We start from the raw sequence: 20,871 nt of genomic DNA, 5'->3' as shown, positions 1-20,871 counted from the left end.
CAGATATATGCAGCTGGTGCTTTCCTGCCAAATTACTGCGGACGGAATGCTGGCAGGGGGCCAGGATGCCTCCCCCTCTGCTTGGAGTTTGGCCACCAGGACCCATCCAAGCTCGCCATCCATTTGGCAACATCTGAGTGAGGGGAGGGATGCCAGGAAAGGGAGTGGGGAGGCTGCAGGTGCCCTGAAGTTTGGTTAAGCACTCCAGAGGTTTATCCCAAAGGCTCAGGTGAGAGGGAGTTAACATGGTGGGGGAGGAATAGGGAGTTCCAACCGGGTGTGCCCTGAAGGTTCCTGAGAGTCCTCTCCCCAGGGTGGGGTTTAAAGTAGCTTTAAAGTGTATTAACAACACTACATATACACATCACCACTCTCACTCAAGGACTGCAAGTTCCCATGATCTCTGATCACATATGACACTGCTCAGAGGTGGCATGGAGTGCAGCAAGCAGGTGGCAGCTGGATGAGAGCCAAACATGAAAAGACGTCCCTGAAGACTCCAGGCCTGGAACAAGAGACGGAGGAGAAACTGGCTGGAGTTTTTGAGGCACAAGGGAACAAAGCAGGTGAGCAGGGAGAGACAGAATGCCCAAGAGGGCTTCCCTCTTTGGACAACCCCAGATCTGAATTCAGAGAGACACCAAGTCACCTTCTAGACTTCATCCCAACCACAAGGAGTCTTTCTCTTCATCATTTTGTGGGGGTATGGAACAGTTTTTCCAGTGCCTGACTCCTGCTCCTCCTCCAGCTAAGGTGATACAGATTCCTGACCTATGGAGATGGGAGATACCTGTTCTGGTGGACTATAGCGCGATGATGGATCTTGAGTGGACTCAGTCTTGTAGGCAATGGGAAGCAAGAGCGTTCTGTGATACAAGAAGTGGCCTAAAAAGACATGATGGTCAATGGAGTGAAAGGATGGGTTGAAGGGAGGAGAGATGAAGAGTGGGGAAGCTAGTTAGGAAGCTGTTTTTACTCAAGCCTGATGATGGGGTCCACAGCCATGCAACAGAAAGAAGAATGAGGGGAGAGTTGGTGGGAGTTGGTGATGGATTGAATAGGAATCAGAGATAAAGAGGAATGAAAGTGAAAGTCGCTTAGTTGTGTCCAACTCTTTGAGACCCCATGGACCATAGAGTCCATGGACTTCTCCAGGCCAGAATACTAGAGTGGGTAGCCTTTCCCTTCTCCAGGGGATCTTCCCAACCCGGGGATTGAACCCAGGTCTCCCACATTACAGGCAGATTCTTTACCAGCTGAGCTACATGGGAAGCCCAAAGAGGAATAGAGTGGTGATTTAATTTATTGCCCAGTCCAGAACAGTTTTGAGTACAAGGAGATACTATCAATCATTTTACCTGGGCAGTACACATATGGTGGACAACTCTGGGCAAATCTGGACACACAGACACCTTGGTGAAGATGATCCAAGGTGTGGGGCTTGGGCAATAGCCTGTGTAGGGTGATGCTGACCAAAGCAAGGAGGCGGGGAGGCAGGGAGCAGGATGGAAGAGGAAGGGATCAGGAGCTTGGGACTGGGCTTTCTGCATTTGAAGTGCTGGGAGACATTCACCTGTAAATACTCAGCAGGCCTGTCTGTCAAGCATCTGTGGACTCTTGCTTGGAAATGTGGGTTTCAAGCTTCAAAGAGAAAGTCAGGGTTAGATATACACACACTACATATCTCTTGACCCAACAGTGCCACTTTAAGAAATCTGAATCACAGGTATGCTCATTCTTGTGCAAAATGACATAGGTTTATGGAGGTTTACTGTGGCATTGTTTGTAAGAAAAAAACTTCAAAACAGCATATAAGCCAAGCACTAAGGAATTGGTTAAATCTATTATGGAGTACTATGTGAAATATACCTATATGGATCAAGATATATCCTTATGTGCTGACCTGGCTAATATGTCTGACATTTTTTAAGTGAAATGAGCAAATAGTAAAATAGTTGTATGACATAAATCAATGCAATAATTGTTTTAAAATCTAATTTGTGTGTGTTTGTGTGTAGTGAATATGTAAAAGACCTAGAAGAATACATACCATATTGTTAACCCCAGTAACTTACGGAGAAGAGAGTAGAATTAGTGGCAAGGAGGGAAGACGGGCTTTTGCTTCTTGTCTACACATTTCTGGATTGTTTGAAATTTTCATAAGCATATATTCATGTACTATATTTTAAAAGTAAAGAACAAGAAAAAGAATTCTTGAAAAACAGACTAGGGAGTTATGAAGGGGATGAGTGGGGGAAGTGAGGGTTGGGGCTGGAATTTGAGACCTATTCCCACAGAAGGGGAGCTGGGAGAAAGGAGGCAGGGCTAGAGAAGAAAGCCTGGAATATTCCCCAAATGACTGGAACTCATTTCTGACCTCCAAGGCTGAGATAGACTCTCCACTCCACAAATAAGGCTGCTTGAACCATTCTCTCCAAACTCCAAGCCTCTCCGTCACCAGGGCTGAGCCTATGCAAGAGCCTAGATTTGTTCCAGGGCCCCTAACGGGTCCCCAGAGAAGGCAATGGCACCCCACTCCGGTGTACTTGCCTGGAGAATCCCAGGGACGGGGGAGCCTGGTGGGCTGCCATCTATGGGGTCACAGAGTCGGACACGACTGAAGTGACTTAGCAGCAGCAGCAGCAATGGGTCCCAGGTGACCCACTGCTGCTCCAGACTCCATGCTGTTAGAGAAAAGTCCATTTCTTTCTTAAATGCCACACTTGCCTAGGAGATCAGCTCCATCCTAGGCACCACATTGCTCTGGGTAACACAGAGCCATCCTAGGTGACCCCAACGCAGGCGGTCTTGGCTTCTTCCTGCTTCTCTCCTCTCCCCTGGTGCTGTCAAAATGCACAGCGTTTCGTCAGGTGAAGAAAATAATAGCCAGAAATGAATTCTTTCTTTTGAAGCAGGGCTGTGTGTTTGGGGGCAGGGAGGAGAATCAAGGGGACAGACAGCAGCGTGACTCACTGGGGTTCCTCCCCTGGGGAGATGGAGCCTGGCAGACCAGGGTGTGGGACGCTTCGAGGTGATTTCCTGACAGGGCTGTCAGCGTCTCACTCCACACTCTCAGCGTGAGTCCCTGCAGCTGAGCCGAGGCTTCTGCTTCTTTATCTCTCCTCATCTCTCCAGGGCTCTCTTCCCTCTCCCAGCAATCCCTCTCCCCACTTGCAAGTCCTTTCCGGAGCTAGCTTTCTGCCTCCAGTGCTTCACTCTCCACTCTCTGCAGAGGCATGTCCGTTTTCCTTTCAACAGAAATGTATAGAGTCAGCTTTTCTGGTGGGGTGCCCTGGCTCTGGGCTCCTGCCCAACGACAGCACATTTCATAGATGATTGGAAGTCCAGGGATGCACAGTACAAGGGGCAAGGAGGCTGTGTGTGTGTGAGAGAGAGAGAAAGAGAGAGAAATGCACTCTGGGGCTGTGTCTGCGCTGCTCCAGGGTGGGAGGGGTCCACAGCACGTGTGAGAGGCAGTGGGGGCACAGCTGAGCCTGCTAAGGTTCCTCAGATCTTACTAGATTATGGGACATGAGTCTTGACAATGTCTATAGAGTTTTTCTCATCAGTCCCCCCTCAACCCCTACCCCTGCCACTTTATAAATGAGAAAGCTGAGGTCCAGAGAAGTTAAATGACTTATCTTCGGTCACACAGCTAGCCAATGGCAGAATCAGGGTGAGAACCAGGGATCCTGACTCTTGAACAACACTGTGCCCACGACTCAGTCAGGGACCTTAGAGCAAAGGTCCTGTTTCTCAGACACTGCAGATGACAGACTGAGTAACATCGTCTCGAAGAGATAGAGAAAGCTAGAATCTCTTGGCCTTCAGGCTGCTCAGGGGACAGGCAGAGCCCTTTCCCTCTGCACCCCACCCCTGGGAGTCCAGCAGTGACAACAACACCCCTCCTTCCGGTCTCCTCCCTACTCCCTGGACAGACCCCAGCGCTTGGCAATCTGGCTGCTGGGAATGCTGTAGTCACGTTCGCCTCCTTGGCTGCAGGTGATTCTTGCCTGACCCTGAGTCCCACTTGCTCCACCCAAGGACCCAGCCCAAATTTGTCTTCTTCCTGTACAAGCTCTGAGTCCAGCCACCCCCATCCCCACCCCCACAGCCTTACTTGACTTAAGAAGCATCCTCTACCCCTCACTCCGAATCTGGAATCCTTTTCAACGGTAGCCCCTATGAGACTGATCCCTGTTTACTGATTGGAAGAATAATTCATCCTTAACACAAGCATGAGTCACCTGCCACAAATGAGAAAAACCAGCGTGGCATCCTCTGCTCCCCCCTACACCACCCAGCACTCTCTTCCTTCCTTGTCCCTGTGCAACACTAGTGTATAAAGGACTCCCGCTCACACTGCTGTGCTCCCAAACCACCCCCCAGGCCTTCAAGAGGCTCCTGAACTCCCCAGCGGGAAGAGGCGCGTGCACGTGGCTTTCTCCCTCTCCTCTCCCTCTGATCACTTCTCCCAACTTCCCGCAGTTCCCCAGGAAGAGAATGGAGAGAAGGGTGCAGAAGAGAGGCTGGCGGGGCAATAAAAACGTCAGGGTCCCTCCTCTCAGCAGCTTCTCCAGCTTCTCCCGCGCTCTCCCTTCGCCCCCTCCCTCTCCTCCACGCTCCCCCTTTCTTCACTCTTCAGACCCTGCAGTCATCTCCGCCGGCCAGCCGGCCAGGCAGGCAGGCAGGCAGGCAGGCAGCCGCGTTTGGGTATGAGGCGGGAGAGGTTAATTATTGCTCCCCCGCCCCCCACGCCCCCCCACAAGATGTATCTGACTGTCAGAAGCGGTGACAGATGAAGACAAAGTACAGGTACGGCTCCCTCCCGCGAACCCGGCCCTCGAAGTATCAGCCAGGGGTGGGAGTGGAGAGGGGGTGCGCTACCCAAGTTTTAACCCCTCTGACGCCGGTCCACACAGTGGGGGAGGGAGGCAGGAGGTGGGGAAACCTGAGTTAGAACCCGGTCCTGGCCAGGGCAGCTGAGCCCAAGAGACCTGTTGGCCTTCTCACACGCCTGGGGTGGAGAACGGGTGAGAGGCAGGGGGAACTGTCTCAGAGGCTGCAGAATCCAGGTCAGGAGAGAAGGAGAGATCCGTCCAAGAATGCTACAGGCACAGAGAAGCGGGCACACGGAGTCGCCCAGCGGGTAGGTCGATTTGGGGGCCCTCTTTCTCTATGACAGCATCCCACCTCACCCCCAGCTTTGTTGCCAGGTGTCCTTGGGTTTCGGTTTGTTTGTTTCAGCCTCACAAGGCTGGCAGGACTAGGGCACCAGGGAAATGCCGGGCTTGTGTGTTTGAGAATTGTGTGTCTCAATCTAGGTACTGATGATGAGACCACTCAGCTGTCTTGAAAAGGTCTAGATATGTTTGGTGTGTGTGTGTGCACATGTGTGCATACCCCCTGATGCCTGTAAGGGGTACGTGGGGGTACCTGTGAGGTGTGAGGGGGCCTGTGCTGTGAGCCTGATGTGTCAGGAGTGTTTGTGTAGGACAGAGAGCGTTCGCCTGTAGCTCTGGAGGTGGTAAAGGAATTTATCTTCAGGAGGGTGGATGCTCCAAGCTTGCAAGTACTGAGCTGCCTACATTCGGGAGGGTATGTGGGCAAGGCATGTCTTTCTGTAGGTACACAATGTGTGTCAGTGTGAGGGGCTCTGGGTGGTGATCGAGGCTGCTGTGAGTGGGAGCCTGATTGTGCAGGCCTGTCTGTAGGGTATTTGTGTGCACACGCACATGTGTGCCAGCCCGAAGCTGCCAACCTCTTCCTCTTATCGGCATCCCTCCCTTTCCTGACTCTCTTCTCACCATAAGCAAACAAGGTAAAATAATTACTTTTCCATTTAAATGCCCCATGTTTGAGCCAGAATGAAAACAAAGTGATTTAATAAAATTGTCTTTAAAAGGGAAGGAGGAAAATAAACGTCTACTCTGCTCCTTTCCCTGGTGTTCAGGGAGGCCCCAAGCCCTTCAAAGTTAATTAAACCAGGAACTAAAATCACAGGATTGCTTACTAACCTTTTCCCCATCTTCGCCTTAAGGGGAAGACAGCCCCCAGAAGCCCTGCCTCTGGGCTGGACCCTGTTCCCAGGCTGTTTCTTCTGGGACCGACCCTCATCCTGGACAAGCACCCTGGCTTTCCTGCAGCCACATCTAGGGCAGGGGGTCCCTTCCCTCCTCCCAAAGAGTTATTAAGGGCCTCCGCTGGCCATTTGAAGTCCTTAATAGACATCTCCCTCATCAGAAGCTTCCGGACCTTGCCTCCTCCCAGGACAGGACATAGCCTGCCCTAAGCCCCTGCTGCCCCTCCCCACAGGTCTCCTGAGTCCCCAGCTGCTCTGAGCTTTATCTGTCTTCACTGACCCCCTGGCCTGGTCCTCAGCTCCAACTCAGCACTGTTCCGGCTGCTTCCGCCTGGTCTGTATCTGTTCCCCATCAAAGGCCCCACTGGAGCTCCAGCCCTTCAGCAACCCTGATAAAAGAGATGGATGGAAGTGAGTTTCCAGGGTGCCCCTCCCTCCAAGCACAGATCTAGAGCCCTGGGTTCTGACAGGGGGTCCCTGAGGGGGTGGGGGTGAGGGTGAAGACTGCCAAGCTCTCTGGAAGCCCAGTCCCTACCCATCCCCACCTTGTCATAGCCCTTCCCCTCCTCCTAAGACCAAATTCCTCAGGCCTCCTATGGGCAGGCACGGGACTGTGATCACCCACACACCTCAGCAGGGATCTCTGTACTAGGTACTTTGCTCCACCTCCATGCAACTCCCCCACCCAGAAAAAGTGATAGTAAAATTGACCATTTGTTGAATACCTATTGTGATTCAGATATTACTTACAAGATCTCTAATCTCATCACAGCACTTATAGGGGACATTTTATCAGTATTTTGCAAAGGACTGGGAAGAAGGGAAACTTAGAAACTTGCTCAAGGTATGCACTTAAAAAGCAGTACCACATACCTCATGTTCCCTCGCTAGCCTGTCCTTGCCCACAGAGCCCCATTTCTGTTCCAAAGACCTAAAATTACCCTTCACTTGATCTTAGCCCAAAGGCTAAGAAACGATATCATCATTACCCTTCAGAGATCACTTCCACTAGAGATCCTCACTACTGCCCCAAGAATTTAACCCCTTCTGGTACCAGGGGAGGGGCATGGGAAGCAGGGAAGCCAGAGTTGGAACCTGGGCCCCTGTGAGAGCCAACTGCATCCAGAAGACCTACGGGGCCTTCTCCAGCTCTGCCCTAATGATCTGGGGTTGGGGAAGGGGGATCTGAGGGGAAGCAGGAAGTAATCGTCCCTAGAGCCCCCGACCTTCATCCTGGCAGACCTCTTCACTTCTCATGACCCCATTTCAGCACCCTCAAGTCCATCCCGCCTCCCATGATGCTGCCCATCAGGACAGGGTAGACCTTGATTGTGGGGTAGCACTTGTCACCAAAACTGATTTTCATAATTGTTCACCCTGTTCTGAGAGCTCTCAGTTGCCCAGATGGCAGAGAAAATACTGAAAATAAAGCCAGGCCAGGAACCAGCCTGTGTCTTAGTCCCTGGGGTCACAATCTAGGGACCTAAGATCTCAACTCTGGGGGAGAAAAGGGCTGAAGAAGGGGAGGAGAGGCAATGAAGGGACATAAACTCTGGCTTTAGGATGAAGTAGGCAAGCACAGGAGGCTTAGAAGTAAGGATCAGGCATGAGGTGTTACCACAGACCAAGAGTGAGGATGGCACCTGAAGACTTCTGGCCTCGACTGTGTCTGGATAACATCCAGCAAAAGGAGGGAAGGAAGGAATGATTCGGAAGTACCTTTCCTAGTTCAGTCTCAGAATGTGTGTGTGGCGAGGGGAGGTTCTGTGACCTTGCCAGGTCACAGTTGTTTGAAACCCCTGGGCTGAGCCCAGTCTGGAAGCTGGTAATGGCAGTGGGGCAGGCAATGGCCCAGAGGGCAGGGATGGAGCTTCATGGGACAGTGGTGCTGTGAGCTCTGCCTCCTTCAGCCACGAGGGAGTTACCTAAGGCAGGCAGAGTTCTGGAGCCTGAGCTCTTCTCCTCTGTACAGCGTGTCTGGGACTCAGCTTGAGAAGAGAGGACTAGAGAAGAATATTAGGGACTCCCACATAGAAAAGGAAGGGGTGGGAGAAAGGAAAGGATGACTCCATCAGAACTGGCCTCCAAATTCCACCCCAAGACTGGTTTTCCCTGCCACCAGAGCCTCTGCTTCTGTACCCTTCCCCAAGCCCATCCCTTATCCTGACCTCATTACTCCCCTCAGACGCCATCTCTGTCCACCAGCTCATCCCTCCTCAAGAGTTCTCAAACCACCCTCATTATCTACAACTGAGTCCCAGAGCTCCCATCACTACCTCCCAGATCAGATCCCTTCCAGTCTCTAAATGCCCCTCCCTCTGTCCTCCAAGAATCTATTCCTACCTCTAGTCTCCCAGACTCCATTCTCACCCACCCTCCCAACCCATCTTCCTTCCTCCTAAGTTGCTCTGCTTTGCGTAGAGGTGAGACTTGATCTTCATTGACATTCCATCACTCTAAGTGAACTTACATAGCTGTTCCCTATTTAAAAGAACCTAGTCATTCAGAGGAACTATCCAAAACTTATCCTAGAAGGTTATCAGCCTGTGTCTCCAGCCTCTTTCCCTTTGCCTTCAACTGCCTACATACTTGAGAGTCCTAGGCAACGGGCCCTGAATGTTTAAGCGAAAAAACAGGGAATCTCCAAGCCCACCAGAGAATTTAAGACCGTCTATTCCTCACACATATATATGTAAGCATAGCTACACAAACATGCACATGCAATCCTGTAAACATACGTGTATGTAATTAATTCACATGCACATCTTAGAATAGAATGTTAAGTTCCATGAGGGCAAGGACAATGTGCTTTTTTGTGGTGTATCTGCAGCCCTAAGAACAGTGTTGGCACATAAATATTTGGTGAAAGAATGGCATATAATGGAATATGTATTTGCCAATACATGTATGTATACAGCTATATACATATAACAAGGGGCTTCTCAGGTGGCGCAGTGGTAAAGAATTTGCCTGCCAATGCAGGAGATAAGAGTTTGATTCCTAGGTTGGGAAGGTCCTCTGGAGGACAAAATGGCAATCCACTCCAGTATTCTTTCCTAGGAAACTCCATGGACAGAGAAGCCTGGCAGGTCACAAAAAGAGTCAGACATGACTTAGCAACTAAAAAGCAACAAAAACACATATAATAGCACATCCATATATACAGTGCTTATATACAGATATACATATATGCACCTACATGGTTATCGAATACATATATATGTCTTTATATAATCTACATACATAACATACTGTGATGTACACACATATCAAAGTGAAACTTGCTCAGTCATGTCTGACTCTGCGACCCCATGGACTATACAGTCCATGGAATTCTCCAGGCCAGAACACTGGAGTGGGTATCCTTTCGCTTCTCCAGGGGACCTTCCCAACCCAGGGATCAAATCCAGGTCTCCCACACTGCAGGTGGATCCTTTACCAGCTGAGCCACAAAAGGAAGCTGGTACATACATATATGTATACACATGTGTACATGTAGACACACATATACACATAACTACTACAACCATATTATAGATATCATATATATACCACATATACATGTGCACCTTCACAGACATATATAAACACAAATCCAAGCACCTTTTTACTCAAATTTTTCCAAATTAACTGTCTCAAGACCCTAGACCCAAGTTTGGCTGCCGCAACCAGAAGTAACCACCAGATGGCACTCTTTCACTACTTCCTGTACCCGTCATCCCCCCCAACCACCCCCGGCCCCCCCCTCCCGACCCCCGCCGGGTTGCCAGAGGTGTCGCCAGAGACGTCTTTCCAAGGTGTCCCCTACCTACCAACGCCAAGGACTTGTCCTTGGTCTCCAAGGTCTGCAGTCTAGGCCCTCTTTGAAATCAGATTCATCCTCTCGTGCCTCCAGGCTTCTGTTGGAGAAGTGGATTCCCCCTTGGGGCTCCAGTTCTGCTCAGCCCTCGAGTGTACACACACACACACACACACACACACACACACACACACGAGTTCACCAGAGAGCTTAGAGTTGGGCTTCACCTGGACTCCCTCTGTTCAGACCAGCTCGGCTCAAGGACACTTCCTTGAAGCCTTGGAGCTAACAACCAGCAACTGGTTTCAGTGGCTCTATTCCCCAGATGGTCTAAGGAGTGAGCCAGGGTCATTTGAACACGTGTAGCACCTACACACCTGTACACACAACTGCCTTCCACAGGTTACTCCCATATCCTGCTTGGACACCCAGCCCGGGTCAGCCGAAAGCCGGGAGGGGAGTAGCCAGGCCCTGAGACTTAGTACCCTCACCGACGGAGGGGCGGGTCTCGGTTTAACCCTTCCTGCTCTGGTCCAGTCTTGACTCCAGACCTCTGGTTGAGGGCTGAATAGAAGTGCATTCCACATCTTAGGCAAACTACTTAAAATCCCAGGGATGGGGGGAGGGGGGAGGGGGGAGGAAGGGACAGAGCCTCTCCCGCCTCAGACCTAGACCACTGAGAGTCAGCTCTCCTGGAACCTCACATGTCGGGTGTGAGCAACCTAGGACGAAAGCCGCGAGAAAGGCTTGGAAACCCGTGGGGAAGCGAAGCCGGGAGTTCTGACAGCAGCTCGGCTTCCCCTTCCTCCTCCCCATTCCCTCTTCTCCCCTGGGAGCGGCGGGAAATTATTTATTAAAACGCCTCCCGCGCTCTCATTTATTTGCGGAGAATAATCCTCAGCAATGCAGCGCGTTTATTAAACCTTTCCCATCCCAGCATTACTTTAATAATAAATCGCGTGTCACTTTCCAGCGACGTTATTAAAGCCGGTCCGCTGGAGCAGAGGCGGGGGAAGGGGGTTGGAGGTGGCGGGGGAGGCAGCAGGGGTTCCTCCTAGTCAAGGCTGTGGGGCCTGAACCTGCAGCGCCGCGGAGGGGAAAACTGAGGCTGGAAGGAGACTGCACCTGAACATCCTGTAAAGTCTGCAAAACCAATCCGGGAGTACAGGTTCTGCGGACGCGTGTGCCCTTCCAGGATCTAGTAGAGCCTGTGGTCTCCAAGCGGGCTCAGTAGGATTGATGGGCCCGCCAGGGGGCGTCTTTGAGCCCAGCTGGCCCAGAAGTCGGTAGCGAAGAACAAGTCAGGGGCGGATTCCCAGGCGGATTTCGGGGACCCAGACCCCCGTCCCCTCTTCCATCGCAGAGCAGACCTCCTTCTGGTCCAGACTCTTAACGGCCTGCTCCTCCCCTCAATCGCCGCCACGCCGCTAACATCCCTATTCCTGATTTCGCTGTCAACTTAGAATTTGCCCCAAGTATGCATTCAACCCGCTCGAGCTGTTGAGCACAGCTCCAGGAAACGCCGGACTCTAGTCAGGACTCGGCAATGTGGTTCCACGGGAGGTGCAGCCAAGCCCTTGGGTTGGGGTCTGGGCCACACCCCTCCCAAGAGGCCGGGCTCCCTGTGTTGGGCCTCAGAGGACAAGCTCAGACACCGAGCCAACCACGACTTCTCCCGTTGTGGCGCCAGGCTTCGGGCGGAGCCCAGGCGCGTAGGAGGCCCTTGACATCCACACACAGGGTCTTGGCCTCTCGAACTTAAGCTTTCATTTTCTCCTTCAAGCAGTCAGTAAACACTGCGCCTCACCAGTGTCCCTGGAAAGGATGGAGAGAGCTTTCGGGAGCGAAAGAGTACGGCTCTGTGAGGGACCTCCAGAGAGAGGACATGTCAATTGGGGCAGATAAGAAAACAGACTTTATATGACTTTGTCTGAGTTCAGCTGGAAAATGGGCGGATTCATAGGGAAGTCCTAGGGTGCGGCTCATACATGTGACCAAATTTCTCCCCTCCTCCATCCAATTTATGCTTTCATACTCGGTCTTACCCACATAGATCTGGTTCCCCGCACTGCCTGGGGAGGGGACAGAGGCACAGGCAATCTGTCTCTAGATCAGCCCCAGTGGAGTGCAGAATGGGAGGATACCCTCCCTCCCAATCTGATGGCTCCAGCCTTCCTGCCCCTGCAGGAGGGTGAGGGGGTGTGCAGCTCAAGCTTCCTCTACATCTGGCAGGCACGTGCTTAGAGAGCAGGACCTACAACTTCTGGAAGCCAGATTCCTAGTACCCTGGAAGGCCTCTTAAAGAAATGTGGTCTCTGTGTGCAGATCTGCATGAACCATCTGTGTGGCTCAGTTTGTTTCATAAGTCTTTATTGTATGCCTACTGTGCCTAGTTCTGTGCTAGGCACTGTCCAGTACAAAGTGGTATAAGATATGGTGCTGCCCTCACAGAGTTTCTAGAATGACAGAAAAATTAGACATGACCAAATGCCCATCTTACTGCACTGAGCTAAATAAACTATGCTCTATCAGGCTCTCCTGGACAGCAGATAGCAAATGCCAAACACTTAGTAAGTGAACTGGGATTTATGAGAGGGAAATTTTCTAGAAGGTGAGTTTTGAGGAAGCGTAAACTGAGGTTAGGCAAAGATTATGCTCTAGGAAAATAAGACCAGGATCTATGCAGAAAAGCAGTCAGAAGACTGGTTGAGCAGGGTTGGAGGGAGGGCTGCTAAAAAGAAGTAGACGATCCTGGTGTTTCCACGCCTTTGTCTCAGCTCTGCTCCTCCCCACCCAGCCAGCCACCCACCCACTTAGCCTACAGACCAGCAGGCAACTGTTACGTTCTGCCCAGTTGGTCCACACAAGACTGTCCTGGTCAGAGCATCTCCTGCATGGGCCCCTTTGCATCCCACCTCCCCTAGTCTCTGATTCTCTTACCATCCTTCAATTTTTGTCTCTCCCATCATCATCACATCTCTCCCACTAAAGGCATTAAATCAATCTGTGAAGGGGCCGTGCTCTGCCTTTCCAGATCTTTTCAAGAGCGGGAATGAAAACTACCCCCACTCACCCACCCCCACGGGCCACAGCTCTGCACCTAGTAGTAATCTTCGCCCTCTTCACTCCCAGCCTCCTCCTCAGGAGCCAGGTGCAGGGATGAGAGCTGGGGGATGCCTGTGGAGTTCAGCTGGTCTGCAAACACATATAGACAAAGGGGAGAGAACAGGAGAGAGGTGCTGTCAGTGCCCACGTATCCCAGTCTGTGGGAAAGCCATGCTTGTGTGTGTACCCACATGCACATCACACCTGGACACACAGTCAAGGGCCTGAATCCACCACCATCCCCCAGCCCCCAGAGCTCAGGGCTTTCCCTTACCTGGTGTGAGGACTGTCAGGCTAGCTGGGGCCTCAACCTGGCCTAGGGCATTGCGGGCCAGGCAGCGGTAGGTGCCCTCATCACTGGGACGCACAGCCTGGATCTGCAGCCAGCCCGTCACCTCAAACCTCTGCGGTCCACCCCTAAACTGGAGCCAGGAGGAGTCAGCAGTATTCTTCTAGGAGGACCCTGGGCTGCCCTGGGGAGGCCTCAGCTCCCTGCCCCTACCTGCACGGAGATGTGGGGGTCATCCCCTGGCAGCTGAATGTCCAAGCCGTCCTTTCTCCACTCTATGGAGGCCATGGGATAGGCAAACACTTCACACCCGAAGATCACATCCTGCCCTGTCACATTCCAAATGTCATATGGGTGCAACAGGATCTGGGGTGCTGGAGGTAGAGATGGGAGGCCTAAGAATAGAATGGCACACCCAGCCCAGCAAGGACCCCATATAACAAACCATTTTGAATGTGTTTGTGAAGGAACACAATATGTGCTGAGGTAAATACACATGCATAAACATGACAGGTACACACAGGTAGTACATACAAATGTAACTGCAGATACACACAAGGGTAGGAACGCAGAGATGGAAATGTACAGGGACACAGAACGCATGAACAAGCACAGAGACCCACACCTCAGCCTGGCAGCCACAGGCTGTCCCTGATTGCTCCCCTGTCCTCATTCTACCCTCCAGGCCCCTATCCTAATGTGTTGTAACCAACACCTCCCTCCCCCACATCCTCCCCTTCCCTACCAGGTGCCAGCTGCCAAAGGCCCGAGAAGCAGCCCTTTCCCCACCCCCACCCCCTGGGAGGTGGGGCAGCCACATGGCAGAGGCAAAGACACTGAAACCAATTTGGGCAGCAGGCAGAAAGCCTAGAGTTGTGGGGGGAAGCTCCTGCGGAGCGTTTGTTTTCCCAGCAGCCCCAGCCAAACCAGACCCCTCAGGAAGTGAAGGTTACTAAAGCAGCCAAAGAAAACTTGAGGCTTGAATGGCCCTCAGCCCCCTGGGATGGGGGAGGAGAAGCTGGGAGAGCCCCCCTTCTACACTAATCCCTAAACGAGAGGCTCGGAGCCTAGGTTAAGTAAGCACTGGCTTTAGGAAGCTGCTCAAACGAAATTTGATTGCATCTCACAGGAACCCGTCTCCCTGCCTGGATTCCGGAGGCCTGGGCAGTCTGAGTCTCCCTTCACTAGCTCAAAGTTGAGGCCAAGCGTCAACTATGTGCCTGCTCTCTCAGAGGGCTGGTCTCTGCCAGCCGGCTCTAGAGCTTGCACGCACCCCAGCGCACGCCGCTTGCTGACAAAGCCCCGGACCCGCACCTTCAGGCGGCGGTCTCCGCGGACCACCCCCGAGAGTAAACTCATAATGGACTCGAGGCCTCCCTGGCCTCATCTTTTTCACTCCGCTGGCCAGACATCCACGCCGTCCGGGGCCCGGGAGCAACGCCACAAGGAGCCCCAAGTGCCGGGGGTCGGGGCCCTGAGCCGTGCGTACCCGATTCGCAGGGCCCAGGATGCGCCACGGTGAGGTTGGCGTCCGGCCGAGCACGGGCCGCCTCCTGGAGGCGGCAAATCTGGGCGTAGGTGCGGCCGTCGGAACCGCAGAGCGGGCGCTGCGAGCGGCAGACACACAACGGCTCGGGCACCTCTCCGCGACTCAGGTCGCCACCTGCGTCCAACCGGCACTCAAGCTGCTCGCCGCAGCGCCCGTAGAAATGGGCGCTGGGGTCCAGGTCGCAGAGCTGGCCCTCGAGGTTGGCGCATTCCCAACAGCAGCCGCACGCGTCGCGCACCCGGCCGGCCAGGCAGCCCCGCGGCGCGGCGCACTCTTCTGGCCGGCAGGGAGCGCAGCCCTCGCCTTCCGCCAGCAGCCGCAGCCAGCCGCGCCGCAGGTAATCAGGAACTGGGGGTGGCCGCGCGCCAGTCGGAGGCGGCGTCCGCACCACCAGCAGTAACAGAAGCAGCAGCACGGGCAGCGCCAAGGCAGCGGCGGGCGGCTGTGGCATGATTAGCTGGAAGCCGAGAGCACTCGGGGCATCAGCGCGTGAGTGGCACCCTGCCGGGAAGGAAAGCCAGGTCAGGAAGGTCAGAAGCAACCTCCCTGTTTCTCTTACCAACTTGAACCCTGGCACTGTCCCCTCCTCTGCTACCTGGGAATCAAGTAGACCCTGGACACGGAGGCAGAGTGACCCTGAAGGGGTCGTCAGTTATGCTGGGTGGTAATTGAGGGTTAGGGAGAGGTGAGAGGAGGGAGTGGTAAAGCTCAAGCACACACAGGCATCACCACCACCACCCATCCAACTCTGAAGCTTCCTGCCCCAGGGGTGGATGCGGACGGATGGTCCCAGGAGGAGTTGTTAACAAGGGTGGAAAGGAAGTAGGGCTGAGGGGTGTGTGTTGCGGGGGGTGATGCCCTGGGGCCCAGAGCGGCTCACCTAGTGTCCGGGACTGCGCTCCTCAGAGCAGCCGAGACTTCTGTCCAAAAAAAGCAGGCAGTGGAAAGGGCCGGTCAGCCACCTCTGCTCCGACTTGAGAATCTCTGACAGAGCCCACGGACTTGCACTCGGAGATCAGCTCCTCCGCCCCCTCTCCCCGCCCCCTCGACGTCGCTCACCCCACCCCCTCCCCTTGTTCTGAAGCTGCCAATTTTATGCAGCCGCACGGGACCCTCCTGGGCCACTTCCCCTAGCCTGGGCCAAAGTCACAAAACAGAAGAGCAGTAACCGGACACCCAAGCTGGGAAAGGACTAGAGTTGGGGTGGGGTGGGCTGGGCTGGGCTGGGCGTAGGGACTGGCGGGTAGGATGGGAGAAGACAGTAGTTGAGAAGCTAGAGTTGGTTGAAAGGCTAGGCCCTGTAGCATCTGACTTTACAGTCCCATCCGCTAGAAGAGTTGCATAATGGCAAAGCAGTAGGAATTCTGGTGCCAAGTCGAGCGCTCCTGCAGGGCAAAGCCAACTAACGTCTCCCCGCCGTCCAAGGGAGATTGCAGGCCTGTCTACTCCACTATCCTACCAAGTCACCAAGAGACTCGGGGCTTAATTCTGCTTCCTCACATCTGGCCGCCTCCTCCCTCCCCACATCCGGCAGGTGCTTCAACCCCAGGAGCCGGGTGATTAGAAGTTCCAGCCGACTAGCGGCTGCAGGGAGAGGTGGGCGGGGCAACACCCCAATGGGCAGCGCTCCGGGTCGGAATTACAGGTTATGCTTGCGAGGCAGGCAGCCCCAGAGGCATTCGGTCTCGAGGCCGCCACTAGCGCCAACGTGGCACTTTGGGCTGGGGGCGGGGAAGAGAGCATTCCTGGAGGCCTGCCCGCGGTACCCGGGGTCTGCCAGACCCCGCCCCGGCCTGCTCCCAGCAGCCTACAGAAGCTGCGCGGCAGTACAGTTTGTAGGGTCGGAAACAGCTCTGCAGCCAGGGAGGGGACGTTATTCAGTCAGGCTCTGTCCAGAAGGAGCTGGCCCGAGATAGAGCGGCTTGGGCTGGCCTCTTCATCAACCCCAAGGTTGGGGGCCGGGCCTCCGCCTGGGCCTCTGGACCGCCCAGAGGAACAGGATCCGCATGCGCACCGAGGGCTCTTGAAGTCGAGCCCTCGGAAGAGGTCTGTAACTCTCAACACAGCCAAGCCCTTTCATTTAGGAGGTCCTTAGAGGCGTAGACGCCACTCCTGACTAGAGGAACTCATGAGGTATGGGTAGGCAGACACACAGTCTTGCAGTTCTCAAAAGCAGAAAGGGTCGCAAAGCAAACTTCACGCGAGGTCTCCTAACTGTCGCGAGAATCAAAACAGGAAGTCTAGGAATGCAGAACAGGAAAAGCCCGCGGGTTTTAAATCGGAAAAGGAATGGGCGGAGCCAGGTGTGGCTGTTGCGGGTAATTCTTTGTCCTTGGGCCTGGGGGCAACTGAAGTGTTGATCTGGAGCAGAAATGAACTGTAAGGGAACTGCGGGAAGCCCTGAAAAAAAGGAGGGGATGGGGGACTTGAAATTGCGGGGCTAAATATTGGAGCCACCTAAGGACAGGTCTCTGGCTCTGATTTACAAAGTACCTTAGGGCAGAGATCGATGTCATGGTTACAGAGCGCAAGCAGTCTGGGATCTCTTAATGAATTGTTGTTGTCTGGTCGTTAAGTCGGGTCCTATTCTTTTGCAAACCCATGAACTGTAGCCCGCCAGGCTCCTCTGCCCATGGGATTTTCTAGGCAAGAATACTGGCGTGGATTACCATTTCCTTCTCCGGGGGATCTTCCGGACCCAGGAGTAGAGGCCGCGTCTCCTGCTTTGGCAAGCGGATTCTTTACGACTGAGCCACCTGGGAAGCCCCTGGCTTCTAAAACCAGGAGTCAATATTTAAATAACAAACTCCGCAGATCTAGAAGCTTCACTTATCCCACCTTGTTGCCAGCTATTTACTTTCAGCCTTTGCTATGCTCTGGTTAGGAATTGTGACTAACTCATTCTGATCTTGGGAACCTAGCCCTTCTTCTGGCAGCACAATAAATTCTAGGTAAATATTTATGGATTAAATGTAAAATTTTTCCTGAGTGTAAAAGTCAATTTTACACTCAGTCAATTAACGTGAATTTTTCAGTCGCTTTCGAAGGCTGGATCGACAGGGAAGGAGCGCCCTCTGGTGGCCTTGTGATTGGTGACTAGAACATGACCGTGAATACAGTAGGCATCAAAAATGTTGACTCTACAGATCTGCTTCTATTTTTTTTTTTAAGGTTATAAAGGGGACCTGATTTAAATCGGAAGAGGGGTCAAAGTCGACAACTTCATTATTTCTTTTTTCTTTTTGGCCTCCATACCGCACAGCCTGTGGGATCCTAGTTATGGGACCAGGTGACCAGGGATGGAACCCAGCCTCCTCCCCCTAAAGCTCTGAGTCCTAACTACTGGACTAGCAGGGAATTCCCAGGAGATCTCATTTTATTAAGTAGAGATTTGTTCCAGGAAAACTCCACATATTGTAAAAATACTTTCAGAAGGAAATTTTTTGCTTAAGACACAATTTGAAAGTTTAGATTCTTCCCCATTTCCTTATCTGACGCTTTGTCCACTAAGGCTCCAAAACACACTCAGTAACATTTATTTGCATCATAAACAGTAAAGAAATAGCAAAAAAAAAAAAAATGTGCATACTTGTACTTTGAAAATGTTGACTCAGTTTGACCAGACCATGCAAAACTGTTGAGCCACAGGAAAAGAATTCTTTTTTAACTGGAAGATAATTATTTTACAATATTGTGATGGTTTCTGCCATACATAAGCATAAATCAGCCACAGGCATACAACTGTCTCCTCCTTAAACCTCCTTCCCCATCCCACCCCTCTAGGTTGTCTCAGAGCTTTGGGTTCCCTGCATCATACAGCAAATTCCCACTGGCTATCTATTTTACATATAATAGTGTATATGTTTTGATACTACTCTCTCAAGTCATCCCACTCTCTCCCTCCCCCACTGTGACCAAAAGTCTCTTCTTTATGTCTGCATCTCTTTTGCTGCCCTGCAAGTAGGATGATCAGTACCATCTTTCTAGATTCCATATATATGTATTATTATGTGATGTTTGTCTTTCTGGAAGGATTGTTTTAATTCAGATGATGTGAGTACAGCAAAGGATGCTGGGTGACAGCATCCTTTTGCATCAGCATGAGGGAGACTAGTTCAGATGAGGAGGGTTAAGTTAAAATTTGTTGAAGAGCAGATAATCCTGCCTCTTACCCCTCCTCACTTTTTCCTGTAGATGCTTGTACTGGAGAAGGAATGAGTTATAGAATATAGTGTGCTTTCCACTGTGAATCACAGCCTGGAGTTCACAGGTTATCATAACTTTCCTTTTTTCAGCCACTGACCAATGAGATTATTTTTAAATATAATGACAGTATGAAATGGGTCTTAGATAGATGAGCAACATAAGATGAAACAAGGCATAAAGGATCAATGAGGTAAGAAATTTCTTGGTAAGAAATTACTTGGGAGGACTCACACATTCTAACCTGTCACTTCTTGAACCCTGTTTTGACATGACTGGTGAAAATAATAGGGTTGCAACTTTGAGGAAAAACCAACAGTGAAACAGTTGGTCCGCACTGACCCATTAGAGATGGATGCAGAGGAATTGTGCTTCCTGTGAACATTAGAATCAGTTAAGTCAAAAAAGGCTCAGCATAGATAATTAAGACAGAATACTTTGTAGCTAGCTGGGCCTTCCCAGGTGGCACCTAGTGGTAAAAAACCGGCCTGCTAATGCAGGAGATGTAGAGACACAGGTTCAATCCCTGGGTCGGGAAGATTCCTTGGAGATGGGCATGGCAGCCCATCTCAGTATTCTTGCCTGGAGAATCTCTTGGACAGAGGAGCCTGGTGGGCTATAGTTCATAGGGTTACAAAGAGTCAGACATGACTGAAGTGACTTAGCACGCATGCATGCACCTGGTAGCTACCTACTATGACAAATAGGTGAACTCAGTCAAAATAAAAAGTATGTGTAGGAAAATAGGGGTAAGTGAAAAGGAGAAGTGTATGAATACTGATTACAGCTGTGTAAATATTTATTACACCTATCAACAAACACCCTAAGAGAAATTGGAATGAGGCATATAGTTGAGTGTAATGCTTATAATCCTTTATTTTGTAAAATTATTTTTTATAATAAAGTAGAAGCTGTTTTTATAGGTAAATTAGGATGGTGAGATAAATGTAAAATGTTGGGATAACCAGGTGAGAAGGTAGGCATTATAAGTTAGCTGCAAAAAATGGTACCAAAAGAAAGCTGCTATCCAGCAGACTAGCTCTCTGTAAAACAGAAGCATTAAGGCAACTTAAATGAGCTTTAAGACATGCAGAAAGAAATCAGGTGAAAATTTTCTTCAGTTTACTTTTCTTATGTCAGGGGAGGCAACTCCTCCCTCCAGGCTCCCGTTTTCCCATGCACCTTTGAGATGGAAATCATAGTTCCATAGTTCCATCTAACCTAATAACTTGGCCACATTTTTGTATTAGTCAACTTAGAAAAAATGTTAAAATCATTGAATCTTTCTACATTTCTGTTCACTTTGTTTTTAACTTTTTATTTCACTTCAAGGTATAACAGACAAGAGGAAAAGTGCACAAAGTAGAGTTCAATTAATTAATACAAAATGAACACTCACATGATCATCTTCCAGGTCAAGAAATACAACACTGTTTACACCCCCAGAAGCTCCCATCATGATTAGTCCCCCCCTTTCCTCCTAGAGAACCACTTCTAAACTCTGTGTTTCAGTTTTACCTGGTTTTGACTTTTATATAAACCAGGACACACCTAAGAATAGAATTGCTGCTTCACGTGATATGCCTGCATTCAACAGTAGTTACTACCAAACTATTTTTCTGAACTTTCTTCCCCTTATGCCACATCCTTGCCAACACTTGATATCATCAGTCTTTTTCATCTTAGCCATTAAATAAATTAGAGATTATGATTCTAAGATGACCAGTTCCACAAGGATTTCCTCCCCTTTATTTTGAAAAATGTTTACACTTGCATAGAAATTACAAAAATAGCACAGAAGGTTCCAATGTACTTTTCACTCACCCTGTCCCAGTGATAAATCT

General features: G+C 51.2%; 1 protein-coding gene across 2 annotated transcripts in view; it reads right to left on the bottom strand.

Annotated features, from left to right (window-relative positions):
- Positions 1 to 15,813, bottom strand: part of KAZALD1 (Kazal type serine peptidase inhibitor domain 1) — a 39,771-nt gene extending 23,958 nt beyond the window's left edge. Inside the window, exons 1-5 of one of the 2 annotated variants that reach the window (XR_006057605.2) lie at positions 15,705 to 15,813; positions 14,765 to 15,325; positions 13,489 to 13,649; positions 13,261 to 13,408; positions 12,982 to 13,076 (exon numbers count right to left, since the gene is read on the bottom strand). Coding sequence is in view for 1 of the 2 variants with exons in the window: in XM_027960353.2 (XP_027816154.1) it covers positions 12,982 to 13,076; positions 13,261 to 13,408; positions 13,489 to 13,649; positions 14,765 to 15,275 (915 nt within the window). In the remaining variant the exon portion in view is untranslated. Of the gene's footprint in view, positions 1 to 12,201; positions 13,077 to 13,260; positions 13,409 to 13,488; positions 13,650 to 14,764; positions 15,326 to 15,704 lie in introns of those variants that run through there. The other variant, XM_027960353.2, reaches the window with a different exon arrangement.
- Positions 15,814 to 20,871: the final 5,058 nt, after the last annotated feature.

The sequence above is a fragment of the Ovis aries genome, chromosome 22 (genome assembly GCF_016772045.2).
Source record: "Ovis aries strain OAR_USU_Benz2616 breed Rambouillet chromosome 22, ARS-UI_Ramb_v3.0, whole genome shotgun sequence".
Classification (NCBI taxonomy): Eukaryota; Metazoa; Chordata; class Mammalia; order Artiodactyla; family Bovidae; genus Ovis; species Ovis aries.
This window is presented reverse-complemented; position numbering and strand designations above follow the sequence as displayed.